The sequence below is a fragment of the Tiliqua scincoides genome, chromosome 3 (genome assembly GCF_035046505.1).
Source record: "Tiliqua scincoides isolate rTilSci1 chromosome 3, rTilSci1.hap2, whole genome shotgun sequence".
Taxonomy (NCBI): Eukaryota; Metazoa; Chordata; class Lepidosauria; order Squamata; family Scincidae; genus Tiliqua; species Tiliqua scincoides.
This window is the reverse complement of record NC_089823.1, coordinates 36,030,433-36,050,907: the sequence shown is the minus strand read 5'-3', so window position 1 is coordinate 36,050,907 and position 20,475 is coordinate 36,030,433. Positions and strand designations below refer to the sequence as shown.

Below are 20,475 nucleotides of genomic sequence, written 5' to 3'. Positions count from 1 at the left end.
AAAATCCCTCCCCTACACCTGATAGTGCATGTGCAAAAGGGTTTTTATAGGTGGGCACACTGCACATAGCTGACAGACCTGCATCGGCTGCCGATTGTACCTGGACATGTATCAAGTTGTGAGGGACATGAGATTGCTTGTGCATAGTGAAGCCACTGTCCTTTCACTTTGGTTCCCATCACCAGTGCATTACTTTACACTTATATTGAAACACAGCTGCTATGTTGCTGCCTATTCTCCTGGTTTGGAGAGATCCTGCTGGAGCACTTCACAATCCCTTCTGGTTTTCACCACTCAGAAATGTTTAGTGTTATCCACAACTTGTCCACCTCCCTGCTTATCCCAGGTCATTTATGAAGATGTTGAAAAGCACCAGTCCCAGGACAGATCCTTGAGGCACTCCACTTTCCACCTCTCTCCACTTTTTTTGTCAATTGCACATTGACACCCACTCTGTTTCCTGGTCCTCAACCAGTTCCCAATCCATGAGAGGATCTGTCCTCTTATTCCATGACTGTGGAGTTTTCTCAACAGCTTTTAGTGTGGGACCGTATCAAACACCTTCTGGCATTTAGTGAATCTGAGGAGACCCAGAGGAGGCCAGGCAGCCTAAGTAAAAAAGTGTTGTTGTTTTTTATCTGTTGGGGTTATGTAACATGCTATGGGCTGGCAAGGGATAGCATTGGTCTGCCTGTCTGCTATGAAACCAAGTATTTTTTTTAACTTACAATTTTTTTTAAGCTTATGAATTTTCAGGGGTATTTTTAAACACTGATTGTGAGCTGTTTATTCTCTGTCTCTTGATATATAGCTGATATAACTAGTAAGTATCACAAGAGGATCAATTCTCATTGATATTTGCAATAAGACTTTTTAAAAATCTAAATAACTTGGCCGTGCATTTGTTGTCCTGGGAGCTAAACATGATAATACTTAAATGCCTTTTTCCCCTGGATGTTGACCACCTCCCTATGTTGACCAATTCCTCCAGTCCCTTGGGTGGTCAACTTAAAGAGGTTCTACTGTATATTAAAAATAAAATATTGAAATGGAGACCCACCTGAAATTGGCTCACAACGCACCTAGTGTGTCCCGACCCACAGTTTGAGAAACACTGGTTAAAGGTATAGGTACTCTGTCCACATGCATGGCACCAGAGTTCAGGGGAGGATCATTCATTAGTAGGGTCACTGGGGCATGTGAGCCCCCTGCTGGCAGCCTGGTGTGCCTTGTCAGCTGTCCAAAAACTGATGGCGAGCCTTGACAAATTTTAGCACATTGTCAGTGTGCCACGAGGCTGCAAATCACTGCTGTAAAATGAGTGAGGTTTTCACCCCCATACTACAGATAGCTAAAACTGAGAGGGAGCAACTTGCGAAAGATCAGACCCTGGCAGCAGTGAGATTCAGACTGGGACTTCCCAATTCTTAGATCAGCTTGTTGCAGTGCAATCCTAGGCACTTCTTCTCAAAAGTAAGCTCCCTGTTTAATGGAACTTACTTACTTCCAGCCTTAGCCAAGATTCCAAACCAGCTCTATTCCATTACATATGCAAATGCTGTTTATAAGGCACTAAGAGCCAATCCTATCCAACTTTTCAGCACTGATGCAGCTGCAAGGCAATCCCAAGGTGATGGAACAAATGTTCGCTTACGTCAAGGGGGCCTCCATGAGTGCCCCCACCATCCTCACAGGATGCAGCACACATCCGGTTGGCATGGTTGCTAGAAAATTAGATAGGATTTGGGCCAAAGAGAAAAGTGGCTTGAGCCATTAGTAAAACAATTGGATAAACGGATATGTAGGTAAAAAACTAGGCTACTAATCAGTGACACACAATGCATGTTCTGTTAAATCTCTGTGCTTGCATTACAAGGGTTAAAAGAATTACAGCAAGGCATAGGACTTTCCCCATCAAATCCATATTGTATATGCCAAATTGTGCAAGGTTTTACATCTTAAATGCATATTTTTTGCATTGGTCAAATGAAATAAAAACTCAGCCCATTATACAGAGTAAAAAATATTTAAAGCCTCAGAAGTGACAGTCAGATTGAACATCTTGTATCCAAAAGGGCTTGTGTTCAAATAGTACTGATTTATTTACAATTTCAGTTTATAAACACAGTTACACAAACATCTTTACATTAACATTATGAAAAAAATATCATTGCTGAAGTAGGCACAAACTGGAGGCTCTTCAGGAAACTGTCTTCATAAGGGGATAGGACAAAGAAAAAGTCATTCAACAGCTCTGGGGCAGAACTATAAATACAGGAGCATCAGCAGAGGTGTTCATGCAGTTCATCATAAAATACTCATTGTAGAGGTGTCAGCTTAGATAATTGTTAAAATGGGAGTCCGTTTCCAGATTAAGGTGCCTTAACTTGATTCCTACTGAGAACATAATTTAACAGAGCTGATTGTTATAAAGGTCAGCTTTATGTATTTTCCAATCATACAGCAATAAGATCTTAAAGACCAGATGATGTATGTCAGGTTCTCTTAACCATTATTCCATGAGATCCTGCAGGTTTTCATGTCAGCATGCATACAGCTTGCCCGAGCACCCTAAGAGAGGTATTCAAGTCGCTCTTCAAATAGGAAGTCAACATGCAGGCAAAATGTCAGAACTGAGGTTTTGCAGCAAAATCTTTTAATTCTCAAGCATAGGAGACATTTGAAAAACCAACACACATGCCTTGAAGACAAAGAAAATGATTAGTCATTCATAAAGTGACCTCAAATCATTTTGCTTGACATGCATGCAGTACAACTTCAGCCTGTACCTGCCAGACAGTTGCTGAAAATGAAAATAGATACTCCCAAAATATTGTTTGTGTCTCCATCATTGCAGCTAACTCCCATCCTCTGTAGTGTGGAGTGCCAACTCTGATTCCAGCCCCCTCCCCGTTTATATTTTCATTCTAATGCTGACCTTGGCCTAAGAATACTTTCTTAATAATCCAACTGCAGTTTGGAAAATTAAGCTGTTTGTTACTGGAAACAGTTTTATAGTTTCATATTTAACCATTCAGTTTTTACACCCAATGACCACACAGAAGACTTTAAAAATCACTTCCATACAGTGCAGTGTGTAATTTGATGGGGTATCATCTTCCTGTTTGTTGGGTCCCAACTTTCATCTTTCAAGAAAAAAAAATGGTATCTTACTGCATTCTAATGTATGACCTAAGCTGTGTTCTCACTCCTTGATCATCCCCAGCAAATCAATTAGTGCTTCGGGCATTTAAAAACCATGTATTTTACAATTTGCAAAGTTAAGAGTAGTTTCCGATATATAGAAGTGCTGTGTTGCCTCAATACAATTCTTCAAACAGATCTGTGTATTAAGTCCTCTTCTTAAGAAGCAGGTCAGCTCCTCTAAAGCTACTTTAAAAATAACTGGCCTTTATAATAAACAACTTTTGCAAAATTCAAGAGTGCCCAAGAAACATAAAAAAAACTGTTCAAAAATGTATAATTTACCCCTATTTTTAAGCCTGCTATCCAGGCATTCCCATCAGTAAACTGTAATGTCCTCAGGTTAGTATTCAGTTGGAAAACAGTCATTATATGTCCATATATAGTATCTTGGTTATTTTCTTTTGAAAACACCACTGATAAGACTTATTAGCTTTCCAGGGCATCCAGAACTTTCATAATCTGCTGCTTTATGGCTTTGGTAGCATCACCTGCATTTGGAATCAAGTATCTATAAAAAATAGAAAAGGAAAATTTGTTAACACACTAAATGATTTTCACTGCTGATCAATGAATGCACACATGTAGTAAAAGTGGATTAAACATGCTGGGTTGTTTATTCTGTCACAACCAGCAGTGCAGTCCTAGGCAAGTAAGCACCACTGAATTCAGTAGGATTTCATCTCAGGTAAGTGCATCTAAAATTGTAGCAAAATGCCATTGAAATCACACGGACTCAAGGCCTAATCCTATCCAACTTTCCAGTGCCAGTGCTGCAGCAATGCAGTCCCGAAGAAAGGGAACAAGCATTCCCTTACCTGGAGAAGGCTTCTGTGATTGCCCCCCACCACACGATGCAACGCATGCCCCATTGTGCCACCTGCACAAGTGCTGGAAAGTTGGATAGAATATGGCCCTTAGTCATGACTATCTAAACATAGAATACAACCCACTGTTTCATAACGACAACCCACAGCCACCTCTCCAAACAGCCACATGTATCACAACTTGCAGCTTTCATATGCTATATACTGGCTGCCCCAAGCCAGGTAAATTCTGTTGTTTTCTTGTGTAAATGCTATATAATGCACACAATTAAATGGTAGCTTTTACAGGATAATTTCTACATATTGATAGGTAGTGGGTTAGATCCAAAGGTGCCATTTCACATGCAGAAGGTACTCCAGTCCTCACTCATGGAAGTTCTATTTACATGTACACTATGGCATTTGAATGAAACCAAGTTCAATGACATTTTTCCACTTGCAAGCCATGCAAATGCTTGCATAACTTGTTATGAAATAATGAGAACTGACATAAAGGTAGTTTTTCTATCTGTCCGGGACTTTAAAGGTTTCCCACTCATACTGACTTTCCCCCCAGAAACTTTAAATGTTACTATGTTGTCTTCTAGTGTGCTAAATGTGGCTCATCCCATACACCAGCTCTCCAAACACTGAGCGATTCTAGAAAACTCTGCATTCCACATGACAGGAACAAGTCACGTATAGATGAATCTAAATCAAAGTAGAGCCTTACCTTTCAACTGCCAAAATCTCTATCCCCGAAGTGGTGCTGTTTCCATATTTAAAGGTGATTAATTCAGGATGTTTCTTTTTGGATGTGATTTTAACTACAGAGTTTAATGCCTGTCGAGACTGGATGTAAGCTAATCCCTTTCGAGAGGGAATCTCCCTCAAACAGTACATGTGTGTCGCAGTAACTAGAAGATGACTGAGAAAAATATAAGTTATTTAGAAAAAAGGCCAGGCACATTTTGTCAAAAATATATACATTGGAAAAAATGAAAAAGCCTTAGAGTTTACTACTTGATGTCTTAAAACATACTTCTTCAGAAATGGGTAGTAGTTAATCTTGTACCAGAACATAGCAGCTTTTTAGCCAAGAGAAAAGAAACCTTTTCATTAAAGCTTGCTCACAACTAACAGAAATTCAAACACAAGATGTCTCTTGGGGTAAAGTCCCTTAATCTCTACTGACTATTCACATAATTTATTGCTGGGATTCTTCTTCTGCAGATGACACAGACTGCAAATGCTAGATTGGCAAGAGAGACAGGAAGTGGACAGCAATCCATTTGTGACTGTCTAGTACAGCCATTTTCAATCTTTTTCAGCTCACAGCACACTGACAAGGCACTAAAATTGTCAAGGCACACTACTACTTTTAATTACATTATGTTACAATTAATTTAATTAATATAACTAAGGGCACAATCCTAACCAGGTCTACTCAGAAGTAAATCCTATTTGTTCAATGGGGCTTACTCTCAGAAAAGTGTGGTTAAGATTGCAGCCTTAGATCATTATATGACAATGAAAGAAATTCCCAAGAAGCTTGGAGAGGGAAGTATATGTGGTTTTTGGAAAGGAGGAACAATGTTTTGAAGTAGGTGATCAAACTATTATCACTTGATATGCTTTGATATGCCAGGAAGTGTTGGCAAAGAGAGGTGAGATTAAGCACACACTGCAGAAATGTGGGGTGAGGGGCAGTGAGGAGATGTGACTGAAACAAGTGCAAGATTTACTGGGGTGGGGGAAGAGAGAGAGAATGAGAGGCAACTGATTCTGGACTTTGGAAGATGGCGAAGAGGGAAAGGAGGGCAGTAAGAGTTAACTGCAATTATGATGGGGGAATGTGTGTGCAGGAGGTGGGGTGGGGGGAGAAGAAAAGTGTCAATTGCCTGCTCAGGTATTCAAGAAAGAGCGCGACCAAGAGCTCGAGCCTCTGTACGTCTATTCTGAAGTAAGCCCCATTATAGTCAATGGGGCTTACTCCTAGGTAAGTGAGGATAGGATTGTGGCCCAGAGCCCTTGCTCTCAAAGCCAAAGCGAAAGCCTTGCCAGCTGAGGCAATGCAGGGAGGGTCACTTTGGGGCATTGCAGGTAAGGAAAAGGATCCTTTCCAGCCAACTGGCTCTGTACCTGCTTCCCACCTTCTGGCTTGCTGCTCGCTCTCACTCCCTTCATGCTCCTGCCACCGGGAATTCTTCCAGGCTTCGTTGGCTGGCTGCCCATTCACCGCACAGGGCAGGCACCAGCAACAGCAGGAGCTTCGAAGCCCCTTTACGGCTGTTTTTTCTCCTGCTGTTGCGCCATGCGGCTGCTTCTCCCACCCATGTGCAGCTGCTGTCTGACTCCTTGCCCCCACAGTGGCACAGCGGTTCAAAACCGCTGGTCTAGTCTGTGTCCAATCCAGGGCATTCCAAATGCCAATCTGGCCGAAGGAACAGATCAACCACAAACACAACACCACCTTACAGTAAAAGCTTGTAAGTCATGCAAACAGGTCAAACACAGCACAGAGCCTGTCCAGGAAGAGGGTTTCCTTGTTTAGTGTTGGGTGATTTATGCACAGGTGGTGGTAACTGGCTGTTGTCCCAATCTCAAACATGTTTCCTCTGAAGAGAGTCCCAGTGAGGTCAATGGAATTTAGGACCCAATCCTACCCAACTTCCAGTACAGGTGTAGCCGCAGTGCAGCCCTGAGATAAGGGAACAAATGTTCCCATACCTTGAGGAGGCCTCTGTGACTGCCTCTCCACCACAGGAGGCAGTGCATGCCCCATTGGCACAGCAGCATCAGCACTGGAAAATTAGACAGGATTGGGCCCTAACTCCTGTGATAAGTAAAGCTAGGACTATACAGCCTGAAACTGTTTACAGGAGACTATACAGATGCTGAAACTGTTTACAAAAAATGGATCTGAATCATGCAGATCTCCACAACAAGTGAACAGAGAAAGCCAACTGGTCGTGGAAAAAAATGATGATGCAAAACATGTTGTACCTAAAAGAAAGCAACTAACTGTAGTTATGTAGATCATATACACATATGTACTTTTTATAATCATGTCAGTGCAACGGTACCTAGGAAACATGTGCCCACTTTCTTTCACCTCATTGCAGGGGAAATGATGTTTTATGTCTGGTTTATTGATCCAAGTCTGGACGTTGACAATCTCTTTTCGATCATCATCTGACATCGAGGAACTATCAATTTCATCTGTTATAAAAAGAAATAACCTGTGTCACAGAGGCAGACTAGAACTTCTACAATGGTTCTGAATAAATTGAATATTGTTCACATTAGAATTTCCAAAATGAGTAGTACAGTACTCCGCTGAGTTTAAAAACCATTTCGTATTGAAAATGCAGACTTCTACAGACTCTTGACTGTTACAAGATGCTTTGTCTGAGTCTGAAGAGATGTTAGGTCTTAAGAGAATTGTCATTCTGAAAAATGTAAACTAAGGGTTAACTAATGTACTACAGTGTGGGATTCAAAATAGACCATTTCCCTCACTTATATCAATTGTGTATCCCTCATAACGTTTTTGCTAGGAAAATTGTTATATGTGCTAAGAAAAGGAATTTGGTGATATATATTTTGACAATACCACCTATTCTACTCTAAATCAAAAGCGTACAGTATTTCACAGGTGAAAAAATCAGCATTACCAGCAAAGCATGTTCATTCTTGTGTACTATTGCTACATTTAATCTTTATTTAGGAACAACAGAGCACTGGAATTACTCCTCTCACAGGGCCAGCCATTCTTTAATCCAATTTTTCCATCCTATTTTCCTGTCCTACTTGTCCTAAATTATATATTGCAATCTGATCAATGCAACCAAGAGTTGCAGCACGAGTGCAGTTCAATCCTAAAAGCAGCTCTAAATATAGTATTGGGAGGCGAGTCAGATGCTGTTCTTCAGTGATTTTCAGATCACATGTTTGGGTTGTGAACAAAGTGTTCTAATTGCAAGCCTCAAAATTCACTATAGAAATTGACAGAGGATAGTTTTTTCCTTCATTCATAGAAGTCAGTCATAAAAATCCTGAATGACAAAGCACCCCTGCTGAGTTACACTAATAAAGCAGTGATTTTCAAACTATGTTCTGGAGAGCGTTGGAGTTTTTTGGAAGCTTTTCAAGAGTTCTTCAATGAGTAGACCAGCTCTCCTGAAAGACAACTTAGTCATGATTATGAAATTTCCCTGCAGTGTACAGTTGCATGAGAACGTTGGGTGTGCTCTAGATAGATTGTGCACTCAATGAAAGTAGAACAACAATGAAGTCTAACATGCCTAGTCATGGACTGCATTTGAGCACGCACTCTAAATCATGTTCTAGAATTCCCCGAATCTTGCTTGGGTTCTGTTGATATCTAGAGGTTTTTCAACAAAAAGAACTGATGAGGAAAAGACTCCCTGCCAAAATAAAGTCTGAAAACCACTGCAGTAAAATGCTACAAATCTTGGTTATGTAACATGATCTAGATCCCAGAGTAAGTTGTGGCAGTAGCTACAACATCACTTTGGTAAGGAACCTCATGATTTAACTGAAGACAAACTAGGATATGGAATCTGCTTAAGATGAATCTCAAATAAAAGCATTCCCTGCCATACCGGTATCATATTCTTCTTCATCTCCAATACTGAAAACTGGTTTCACACCACGGTAAGGTTTTCCCAGTCTGTCACTGCTGCTGACATGTCTGTTGGCAGGGGGAGAGAAAAAAAAGAGCGAGAAAAAAATCCATGTTAATTGCTATGATACCATGATAATCCTCATAGCAGCATGCAATGGCAGAATGTGAACCTGGGTGTGCAGCCAAAGAATTCCAAGGACAGAAAGCTGGCCATGAGAAAACAGAGTGGCCAAGCAAGCCACACCAAATTAGTGAAAGCAGGCAACAAGGTTATTTAACAGGCAAAACTGCATTACGTCTCTAAGGTCTACCTTGAAAAGCAGGTGCAACTGTATGCCACACATCTTGAGCCACCAGGAAAGGGAGGTTTTAGAAGTGGTCTGACCCCAGCCCTTTGCCCCATAAGTGATGAAGAGAGAGAGGCAGAATGCCTGAAGATTTGCATTCTTCTGAGGGCTCTCCTGACACCCAACCAGCGCTACATTCTCTCACTCAGACGAGAGAGATAAAAACACAACAACAACATTAACTCTAATTCTAGTAGAAGTGGGTGTTAACTTTGGGGGAAGAGAAAATGGCAACCCTAAGCACTACCCTGTCCCTGTGAAAAATGTAGGGGGCTGAGTCAGTTGAGAGGGCTGTGAGCTCTGACCAAGAAAATGTTTTTAACAGATGTAAAACAATGAAGCTTTCCTAGATTTGGGGGGGGGGCATTAGCACCCCCAACACTATATTCAAGTGTCAGGTGGGACACGGCGAACCACAGTTTGGATGCTGGTCTAAGGAAGCAGGGGATACCCAAATGAGCTTCTCATGGGGCGCCCCCAGAGGTTAGCATAGAGCCCAATGCTGCAACCTGTCTCTTCACAGTATTCTGCTTACAGTTCATATTTTATCTAGAAGAAAACTATGGATGCCTGCACTTGGAGTGCTGAATAAGAAGCTCCACAGTTCAACAGAAACTACAGCTCTCTGGAGGTTGGCAGCTACATGCAGACTTCTTAGGTGACTGTTTCCACAAGCATACCCATGCTTTTGAAGGCACCCTTTCACACCCAGCAGAAAAAGCTATTGCCTGAGCAGTAAGCTCCAAACTGTGAGCAAATCTGTCTGCTTTCTTTTCTGTTCTTTTAAATTTTTGCCCATATTTCAGCCAGGTAGAGCTGCAAACAAGGAGGCAAACAGATAAAGCAATGAGTTGCTGCACCTCTTATGCTGTAGGCAGAAGAACCCAGAACTGTGAGAGGGGAGCCTTGACCTTTATATTCATCACTATGGCCTGCTCCAATTTTCCATCCTAGGAGGGGGGTGACACTAGTTCACACCGATTAAGAGCAAGGGTTGCCTGACTGAAGCAGGTGACCACCAGCTGACCCCACTGTGTGGACTGGTGCTGCTTGTTTGGAGGACAGGCACTGCAGAGGAGCCCGGGGGCAGGGAGGCAATGCAAAAAAAAAAAAAAGAAAAAAGCCCTGCTGCAGCTCTGGGTCCAGCTCAATTGCAGCCACTGTCACCTTGCCAGATAATCTAAACTGGTGACTGACCGGCTGCAGAATCAACACTAAAGCAGCCTTGACATAGTCCCCTGTCCTTCCCAAAACCCTCTGTGCAAGGGGGGTGGGTGGGGGTGGGAAGCTCAGCCAAGTGAGGAAAGCCAGTGCTAGGGAGTGACAACATGTCTTTGTACTTGCTTCACAAGTTCTAAAAGGCCCCATGGGGACAAAATGGAGCAGGGCGGCCAATCTTCCAAAAGGACAAGCAGACATGGTCTCTTCCTAGTCTTCTGTTCTTTTTTCAAGCTCAGCCAAAGGGAAAAGAATCAGATGCCACTAATGTCCCTGGTGGATCCCACAATCTGCATTCATTTACTGCAGGAGGACTTCTAGAGAAGAAGTGGGAGGAGTCTTCTGCCCAACGCCAACCATACTTTACTACAAAAGAACCTGACTCTAAGTGGAGGAATCAGAGAGCATCCTATAGTCCTGGACCACTAGAAGATGAGAAGTAGGGAGAAGGGGATATTCACTTCTCTCAATATTCCCCTCCCCCATGCTTGTATCCTGCCCATTTGTCTTTTACAGAATTATCAAAAATATTTGGCATAGACAATGAATGCAGCATTATTCATGGGCAGGAGGTCTGGTCTAGAGGGTAGAACTTCCATTTGCCTGAAGATTAACATCCACAAGGTCGCCAGTTTGAGGCCACCGGCACTGTGCGACCTTGAAGCAGCTGGCAAGCTGCAGCTGAGCTGTTCCATCTGCTCGGAGCGTGGGAGGATGGAGGCCAGAATGTTAAACCAGATCGGAGTGTAACACCTTGAATGTAGTGGTTCTTGAAAGAAAGAACCTTCTTTCAATTTGTAAAAATCCCTGCGTGGATTTAATAAGCCTGCCTATGTAAACCGCCTTGAATAAAGTCTTGAATAAAGACCAAGAAAGGCGGTATATAAATACTGTATATTATATTATTATATTATTATTATACTTGGGCCCATAAATGATGGCAAGGAACACCAACTTATAATGTGTCCTCTAAATATTATTGTGGCTTAATGAGTTTCAGTGAAGTACTTCAACTGTTTTTGAAATGAATCTGATAATATGCACATTTACAATCTATAGTCATGCCTCAGCATCTGCGGGGGTTCCTTTCCTGGAACCTCTGCAGATGCCAAAAACCGTGGATAATCAAATCCGCAGGCCAGGGCATGCTAAACCGTCTGAATATGACTGGAGGGCCTCCTGAAAGGCACAGTGGCCGACTCAACCTTCAGAAGGCTTTGTAAGGCCTCTGGAAGCCCCAAAAATGGCAACATCCGGTTTTCCACCAAAGAAGTTGTGATTTTCCACCTTCTGGAAGCATTAGAAGGCCTTCTGAGAGTTGGGGAGGCCTCCCCAGTGCTCAGAAGACCCACTGGACATGATAGGAGCACAGTTCTAGTCTCTTTCGTAGAGTCCAGGTCCAGACCCCACTTTGGCCCTATGGTTAGTTAAAACCGCAGATCCCAAATCCACAGGTAACGTGGTGGAACCTGTATTGCTAAACTGGCCATGAAAAAATAAATTCAACGATGTTCAAGGGAAACCTTGAGGTTTCTTTACCCCGAAGGCAGATCTTAAGGTTATTCTATGACTTAGGATACAAAAGTAGACAACTCTTCAGAAAGTTGAAGGAGAAATAACACAAATGTGCTACCCAAACAAAGCAGGATTAGGAGTGTTTGTTAGTGACTTAAAACATTAAGCATCAGTAACACTGACAATGTTTACATGAAATGGTTGGTGTGAGAGACAGCTATGATTATTGTATGTATGACCAGCCAATCTCCAGAATGTTCACAAGATTAAAAGTAGTATAGATAAGAACAGATTTGGGTCATGGTGCAAGTTTGCTTGCTCACACAGTCTGTCAGGAAAGTATGGAATTCCCTCAGCACCTTACACTTTCTGTCAACCTATTCTCGGCTCTCCCAAAGCAGTAAGGTAATAAGTAAAGATAATTACAACAGGATTATCAATGCTAAGTATTAGAAAGATAAAGACAGTCATTCTACACATTGGTTTTCTCCAATACAGACTTTAAGTGATGAAGCAGGTTAATCCGTTGATATTCTCTCTCATTTCAAAAACTCTCTCACTCAGAAACTTTTACTACAATTAAGCTTTGCTGCACCGGCCGTCACTCTTCTGTGCTGAAGCTGCATTTCCATAACCCACTGGCCCAGTTCGTACATCATCTAAACCAGCGTTAGACAACTATGAATGAACCCACCATGCTCTTCCCATGCTGTTAATTTCAAAAGGGGGAGTAAGAGAGTGACTTTGACAGTAGCAATGACAGAAGGTAAGAGGGGAACTCAGGATTGTTGCTCTCTGCCTTGCCTCACCTTGCTCTCTTTGCCCATCTGCTGCTTTCCTAAGCAGGACAATCAGGTTTAGGTGGTGGACATGGAGGCAGTAGTGGTGGGGTGCCCACACTAACGAGCACAACATTTTTTTGTTTTTAAATTTTAGTGTAAATTGACATGCTGGCAGTGATGGCAAATCCGCTGCAATTCAGGCGGTAGATTCACTTGGACTGCTCTTGGTTTGTTCTAACATGCCCAGAATTCCTAAAGTTCAGACACTACAGGGAACTGCAGTTAGTTCAAAAGGAAAAATTTCAAATCTCTTCCTCTGGTGTGCAAAGAAAGAGGAGAGGGGAAACACACTAGCTTGTAGGGAGGGCAGGCTTGTTCAAAATAATCTCAACCAAGGGCGTCAAACTTATTTCATACAGCAGCCCAAATAGCATTCATTATGCCTACTAAAGGCCGGACGTGATGTCATTAAGCAGATGACCAGAAATACTTTTTCCCCTTAACTTTGGAATTCATTAGCTGCAAATGACAGAAGAAAAACCCCTAATCTAAACCATGTTTTAGATTAGATGACGATCTGAACCGGCATGTGCACACCACAAATGCACACACACCACTCAGTTTGTTTGTTATCAACTATTTAACTGAGAAAATAAGTAGAAGTACTCAAGTTTTATTTTTTGTATCTCATCTGAATTTTGAAACTAAGAAGCTTCTAAGCAAGGACATGTGGTGCCTCGCCTACTATACACTATGCTGAAGCAATTACTAGCATGCTCATGAGATGGAACGGGAAAGGATGTCCTAGATCAAGCCAACAAAGGAAAAAATGGAAAAGTGCCAAACACAAATGAAAACAAAATGCACTATACATACAGTTACTTTCCCTCTAATTTCCAAGTCAACACCTGAGATGACAGGTAGCCTGATGTGAAGCACACTTTTCAGTAATAATCTGAGAGATTGTCAGTGTAACCAGTGCTTACAAACATTGTGAAGTCATGCTTAGAAAAGGACAATGGTGGTCTGTACAATGGCTTACCGCTGCATACTTGTTGTCTCGGGCCAGGAAAGATTGAAAGGAATTCTATAGCAAATTGGGGCAGAGGACAGAACAAAATAATTAAATATATATTGAAAGAATATCCAATTCACCTCTCCTGATGTACAAGTAGAGTATCAAGCTGACTTTCAGATTCCCAGGGAAGAAGCATAAGAAGATTTGAAAAAACCCTGTTTAAAATTCATTTTTAAATAAATGTTTTCATACAATGCTAGTTTACCTATTTCAAGAACTACAAGCATGAAAAAGTAGCAGCTCCTAGAGGCAGGAATGTTCCAATTATTACAAAATTATTACAAAAACTTGGGGTACAAGGAATGATGAGTCACCTCACCTGCATTCACAGAGTTATTGTCAAAAAGTCAGGAGTCCTAATTATTGTTACAAGGTCAAATCATTAAATTCAACAGCCACTTCCTCAACAGAAAACTATAGTGAGAAAAGAATTAAATGTGGGTCTCTTTTTCAGTGCTGGCTTATTTGTTTTCACATTCTTATGTTTTGAAGGAAGGGTAATCCAGCTTTAAGTACACCAGAATTGTGACAGAGAAATAAGTTAGGCAGCTGTAAAATGGTGAGCAATCTATTCCCAGTGTTTGTAGTAGACATTGTGAACAGGAACGTTTCCATGGATCGTCTTATATTATTATTAAAGATGTAACTTAGTATTCATGTATGTAAAATGATCACCATGAAACAAATACTGCAGGCCAGTCCTATGCACTTTTACTCAGAAGTTCATCCTACTGGGATCAACAGGACTTACTCACAAGTAAGTGTGCACAATTTTGCAGCCCCTAATCACTAAAATCAATCAGACCAGAAACACTTACCTATCTACTGGAGCAGATGTATTTTCAATAAAACTAATAACTTTTTCTTTCACATTAACCGATTTAGTCTTCAAAGCCACAGTCATCTTGTTCATCAAGGACTTGACACCCTTCCCATCACTTGAACCATTCGGAGAATCACCCTGTAAGAGGAACTTCTGATTATTAAACCTAAAAGCAATACCTGAACTGTAATTTGGCATGCACAGATTTATTACCATGTCTCCCCAGAGATGGAAACACAGACACACACACAAAAATCTGAGGCATAAGTACAAGAAGAGGGTAGACCTGGTTTGGAAGCAGCATGCATGGAAAGGATCTAGATGTCCTAGTGCAGTGTTTCTCAAGCAGTGGTACTTATACCACTGGTGGTACTTAAGATGGTGTTTTAAGTGGTGGTACACGTGGGGCCACCACATGTCTGGCAGCAAGACCAGCAATGCAATGCGACAAGCAGCAGTAGGAAGCTAGGCTAGGCAGGCAGAGCTGCAGTGTGCACTTTTGGTGTGCTAAAAACGTCCTCCCATCCGCCCTGAGCCTCTTATTGGTGTTTGCCATGTTGCATCTGGCCTCCCAATCTGGAAGTAACTGACGATGACATCATCGTCAGTTACTTCTAGTGGTATTTCCAATGGGTGGACTATGTGAAGTGGTACAGCAGGAGACAAACATTGAAAAACCTTAGTTCCTACATTGAGAAGCGCTGTCCTAGCAGATCACAGGCTGAATATGAGGTCGCAGTATAACAGCTACACACACGCAAAAAAGTATCAGTTCTACATTACTCTATACTAGTCAGACCTTATTTGGAATACTACTTTCAGTTTGTGGCATCATATTTTAAGAAGGATGTTGATAAACTGCAACAGGTTCAGAGGAGGGCAACTAAGATGGCGAGAGGTCTGGAAACCAAATCCAATGAGGTCCATACATCTTAACAGTATTTAAATTTATGATTGTAAGCCACCCTGGTTACCCAATGTTGGGGGGAAGAAAGGTGGGACAAAAATCTTTTAAATAAATAAATATAGATGAAAGTGTTTGATTATATTTAGCATGGACAAAAAAAGACTATGGGTGGATAAGATAAGAAAATACTTGAAAGTGATTTGAAAGAGTGTCATACAGAAGGAGAGGATTTGCATTCTGTGGCTCTCAACAGAACCAATGGGTTAAAACTAGAGCAGGGGTCTCCAAACTTTTTGGCCAGAGGGCCGCATCAGATATCTGGCACAGTGTTGGGGGCCGGAAAAAATTTAAATATAACATTTATATAAATAAATTAAAGATAAATTAAATGAGCGAATTAAATTAGATGAGTGAATAAATGGGTTCATTCCTTCAAACTCTCTGGCCCTTAGAACACCCTCCAGACGCAACCAGAGCACAGTTCCAGGCAGGTTTGGCCAAGTGGGCCAGAGGCTTTCAGGGGACAAGAGGCTGGCCGCGGGCCAGACAGAGGCTTGCCACGGGCCGCATCTGGCCCCCAGGCCGGGGTTTGGAGACCCCTGAACTAGAGGAAGTAGATTTAAGCAAGATGCTAGGAAGAGTTTTATAACTGTAGATGTTGTCCAGCATTGTAAAAGTCTGCCATATGTAGTAATTGGAGGTTTTCAAGCAGAGGCTGGATGGTCACCTATCAGGGATACAGCAGCAGGGAATACTGCTTATTAAGCAGGGGGTTGGACAAGATGACTTCCAAAATCCCTTCCAACTCTAACACTGAAAGAACAAAAAGAGGAGCCCACTAATAATTTTAGATGTTTAAGTTCAAGTTACATAATTTGATCTTCAAAATCTTGGAAACTAGAGGTTGGGAAGGCATGTCGTAAGCGGTGAACATCTGCTATTATTGCAAAATCAAAAGCGAGGCATCACACAGTACTTTCTTCAGCTATGCAATTTGATTTGTGCATCTGTTTCCAATGATGATTAATCTGTTGTATTGTAAATTTCTTTTTGATATTTGCGGTTCGCTTTCTTGGGACTAATTAGCAAGAGGCAGGATTAAAAAGTTGACTAAAGTAACACGTAAAAGAATGCTCACATCAACGAAAGAATTAATGCTACTTTTTGAGCCTGAAGTACTAGCAATCCAGTGGCCATATCCATTTTCTGGTCCTTCCACATTAATATCTGCCAAATGCTGTTGTAGAGCTGTGAGTAAAGAAAAGGAAATATAAGTCAGCAATATTGCTTCTAGCTTTATTCTTGAAATAAGGTACCCACTCATGCAGACTTATTAATTAAACATACATGCACACAGATGTCCAGCAGGCTAATGAACTCTATAAAATATCAAAAATACTGTGGTTATAGCATATAAAGTGAAATGCGCTTAATCACAAATCTGGAGCTTGCTGACTATCGACAAGTTAATAAATCTGAACACCACAAGCTACAAATCCTAGAGTTTCCAGTACAAGCTCACTTTCTCTTTCTGTCAGCAGCTTTGCTTCTGAATGGCTACAGAAAATCTCAGAAGATCTTGATAGAAACACAGGGTTTGCAGAAATACTCTCAACGGGATTTACAATTTTGTCTGAATTAGCTCCCTCCCTGGTTAGAGTCCTCCACTTGTTCCCTGATTAAAGTTGCCCACTTCCCTCCCCCCCATCCCCTGGAATGGCATAGATACAGTACTTAAGGGATGTAAGAGTCATGGAGTGAGGAAGAGGAACAGAAAATAAAACAGACAAGAGGGTGCAGTCCTTTCATAACATTTCAAAATCTAGTGGGAAAATTGCTTCACTGTAAGCAGAATAGACACTGGAAACAGGCAGATAGGGAGAGTGAAAAATACCTTCAAAGGCTCCACCATTTAGCATCTATGACATATTGTAACCATAGTAAAACTACCCAAGAACAGACCCATATTACACAATCTATGTACAAACACCACATAAGAAAAGAGCAATTTTATACAAGTCATCCACTTAATGGATTCTTGCACAATTAAAGACTGTAAATACTGCAAAAGACATTGAGAAACTGTGAAGATAAAAGAATTCATGTAAATAAATACAGATCTTACCCATAAATCCTCCTTTAGCAATGCTTACATATTCTTTATTTTTCTGAAACAAAAAGATTGGGAGTCACTCCAGGATGTTTGGGTTTTGCAAGGCAGTCTAGTCTTTTTTGCCCGTTTTACATATTTGATATATATCTAAAACCTCAGCACCCACTGAATTGCTGTACTGCATATTTCATTATGTGACCTCAGTCTCAGCCCCTTGGTATATTGAAGAATGCATGCAGATATTCTCTAACATAAAACAAAAAACAATGAACTATTCCTGAACAAGCTTAAATATATAATCCTGCCAGCTGAATCAAATCACATAGGTTTCAAAGTTGTGATTGGTCAGACACAATTTCACACATTTTGGAGTGTGTACGTGTATTTTTTTGCAAACCATAAAGCTGTGAACAAGCCGTCTTATAATACAGTTAGGCATTTTAGGATGAAATAATACATTGTAGATGTTATGTCTAGATCAGTGATTTTCAATCTTTTTTGTCTCGTGGCACATGACAAGTTACTACAATTGTCAAGGCAAACCAACAGTTATTTTGCCAACGGACAAGGCACACCATGCTGCTGGTATGGGGCTCACATCCCCCAATGGCCCTACTAATAAATGACCCTCCTCCCAACTCCCATGGCACACCTGAAGACCATTCATGACACACCAGTGTGCCATGGCACATTGGTTGAAAATGGCTGGTCTAGATACATAGAAGATCAATGCACAAATTTAGCAAAAGGGGACACACCACCTAGCCACACCTCCCACACTAATGCACTAGCTACCCTCCTCACTTCTCAGAGGCTCACATGTTGAGCACTGCTACAAAGGCCAACATGGTGGCAGGGGTGGCAGTGAGAGGTTTGCACTGGGGGGGGCTATCCAACATGCTCCCACTCCTCCTCTCCTTAAGTTCACCATTATCATTACAATTAATCATGCATCAATACAAATAATACTTTTAACTTCTGATGCCACAAATAAAATCCTTGTTTAGAAACAGGAACAATGCAGAATTGTCCACTATCATTACGAGGCAATAAGTGATCAAACAGATCAGCTAAGGAATGAATGAATACGAAGATATCACACCTCCAGTTGCAGAAGAATTTTTAGGAATATGATCTTTTAGTTTTCTTTTCTGCTTCGCCTTTTCGAAGCAAAGGCTGTTTCAAATGGAACTAAACTGGCTCTGATACACATGATATAAGCGGCACAGAACAAGGACACAATAGTCCAGTAAGTTTATTGAGCCATATCAAGAGAAACAATTGAGAAGGATTTACCTGTTCTTCATTCTTAGTACAGTTAAGATGAAAACTTTGGTCACTTTGCACTGGCAAAAAGCCAAGCTAGAAAACAAATACAGCGCAGCCCTCATTATCCATGGGAGTTCCATTCCCAGTACCCCCAGGGATAGTGAAATCTGCGGGTGTTTGAATTTGAGGATTTTCAGTCACCTGGACCCTCTGAACTCGACTGCAGCTGTGCTCTGGTTGGGTCCAGAGACCCTCCTGAGGGCCAAAAATCACTAATTCCAATTTTCAGCCGAAAACCAGAAGTCATGGTACTCACCCCTCAGAAAGATCTCTGAACCCAGAGTACAGCTCCAGTCGGGTTCAGAGGGCTACATGTGGCACACCCACATGTACCCAAATGTATTCATGTATTCAAATCCACAGGTACCCGACCCATGGATAATGAGTGCCAACCTGTATGTCTAAGTGCAACACAATCTAATATTTTAGATGTACCTGTAAGAAGTGTGCTAGCACCATGTTCATATACATGTCCTCCTCTTCCCTGCCACTTCCCATGAAGCAAAGATGCTCTCCTCCAGCTATGGAACCAGATTCAATTGACTGCTTCTGTGCTTCTAACAAAGATTTCACAGACTGTGCAAATTCTGATGGGTTCTGGAGCATCTATAGAACAAGTTAAAAGAGCATTCAACTTGGAGGTCTACTCCGTTACCATACAATAAAATCTATTACAGCTGATTTTAAGCAATAATCACTGAAAACCAAGCAGATATATTTAAATATTAAGCAAAATGAAAAAAGAGTGTGTGCTTAATAGAAATAGCCTGCTGGTTTCAATATGGTTCGATAGTCACTTCATTGATCCCATTTTTCTCGACAAAGATTATGCTTAGCTAATAATCAGGCTACATTTTCACTTTTATAAAATGTATATCTACGTATATCTTCTACAATATTTGCATGTAGTTCCTTATTTGAGTAACATGCATGACTTCCCTACTTTCCTAAAGGGTAGGTAGATCATTCCAATTGTCCCTATTGCTATCAATCATCATAGTTCTGTGGACTGTAAGGGGTGAAGTCAGCCTCATCCAGACACACAGAAACTGTGCTGGGAGCTTGCATCTCCCCTTGCAGCTGTTTGTGCTAATCATACTTTGTGAATTTGATTGTGTTCCATTCAATACAAGTGTTAGGCTATGAGAGCAGTATTATTTAAGATAACTTTATATCACTTAGAAACAGAATTATGGTTACTTCAGAAAAGTTTCCAAATGGGGTCCCAATGCATGTTAAATGACTTACACCCTAACAAAAATGCAGGTATGTAAAAGTTATATATTCTTATGCCTACCATTTACAACATACTACATTTTAGAAAATACTCAAGTAAAACAGAGGAAAATGTTAAAATACTTCAAATTCTTGCCTCCTCAAAATAGTTCATTTATGATTAATACTTGTGTATCAAGAACCCTTGGAACGAAGAACATTCTTAGATCCCACCCATCCTCTTTTCAATCTAGGGAAGTGAAACAGAAAGCATTTAATCAGCTAAAAGACATACTTACCAAGTCTGAGTCTAAATGAAAAGCAGTGGATAAATGCCCAGCATTGTACTGTTCTGCAGGGCGACAATCCACCACAAAGAATCTTACTCCATCCTGAAATAAGATCATTTAACTTATATCAGTTTAAACATTTTACATTGAGAACTATTAAGACAATCTTTCCCACTGGAGCTAGTTCATTTTCTGCC

General features: G+C 41.1%; 1 protein-coding gene across 1 annotated transcript in view; it reads right to left on the bottom strand.

The window, feature by feature from the left end:
- Window positions 1–1,854: 1,854 nt before the first annotated feature.
- Window positions 1,855–20,475, bottom strand: part of TBC1D23 (TBC1 domain family member 23) — a 40,141-nt gene continuing 21,520 nt past the window's right edge. Inside the window, exons 10-19 of the mRNA XM_066620271.1 lie at window positions 20,288–20,380; window positions 19,209–19,379; window positions 17,457–17,499; window positions 16,470–16,579; window positions 14,420–14,562; window positions 13,566–13,610; window positions 8,639–8,727; window positions 7,097–7,232; window positions 4,744–4,938; window positions 1,855–3,715 (exon numbers count right to left, since the gene is read on the bottom strand). Coding sequence (XP_066476368.1) covers window positions 3,634–3,715; window positions 4,744–4,938; window positions 7,097–7,232; window positions 8,639–8,727; window positions 13,566–13,610; window positions 14,420–14,562; window positions 16,470–16,579; window positions 17,457–17,499; window positions 19,209–19,379; window positions 20,288–20,380 — 1,107 coding nt within the window. The 3' untranslated portion in view covers window positions 1,855–3,633. The remainder of the gene's footprint in view (window positions 3,716–4,743; window positions 4,939–7,096; window positions 7,233–8,638; window positions 8,728–13,565; window positions 13,611–14,419; window positions 14,563–16,469; window positions 16,580–17,456; window positions 17,500–19,208; window positions 19,380–20,287; window positions 20,381–20,475) is intronic.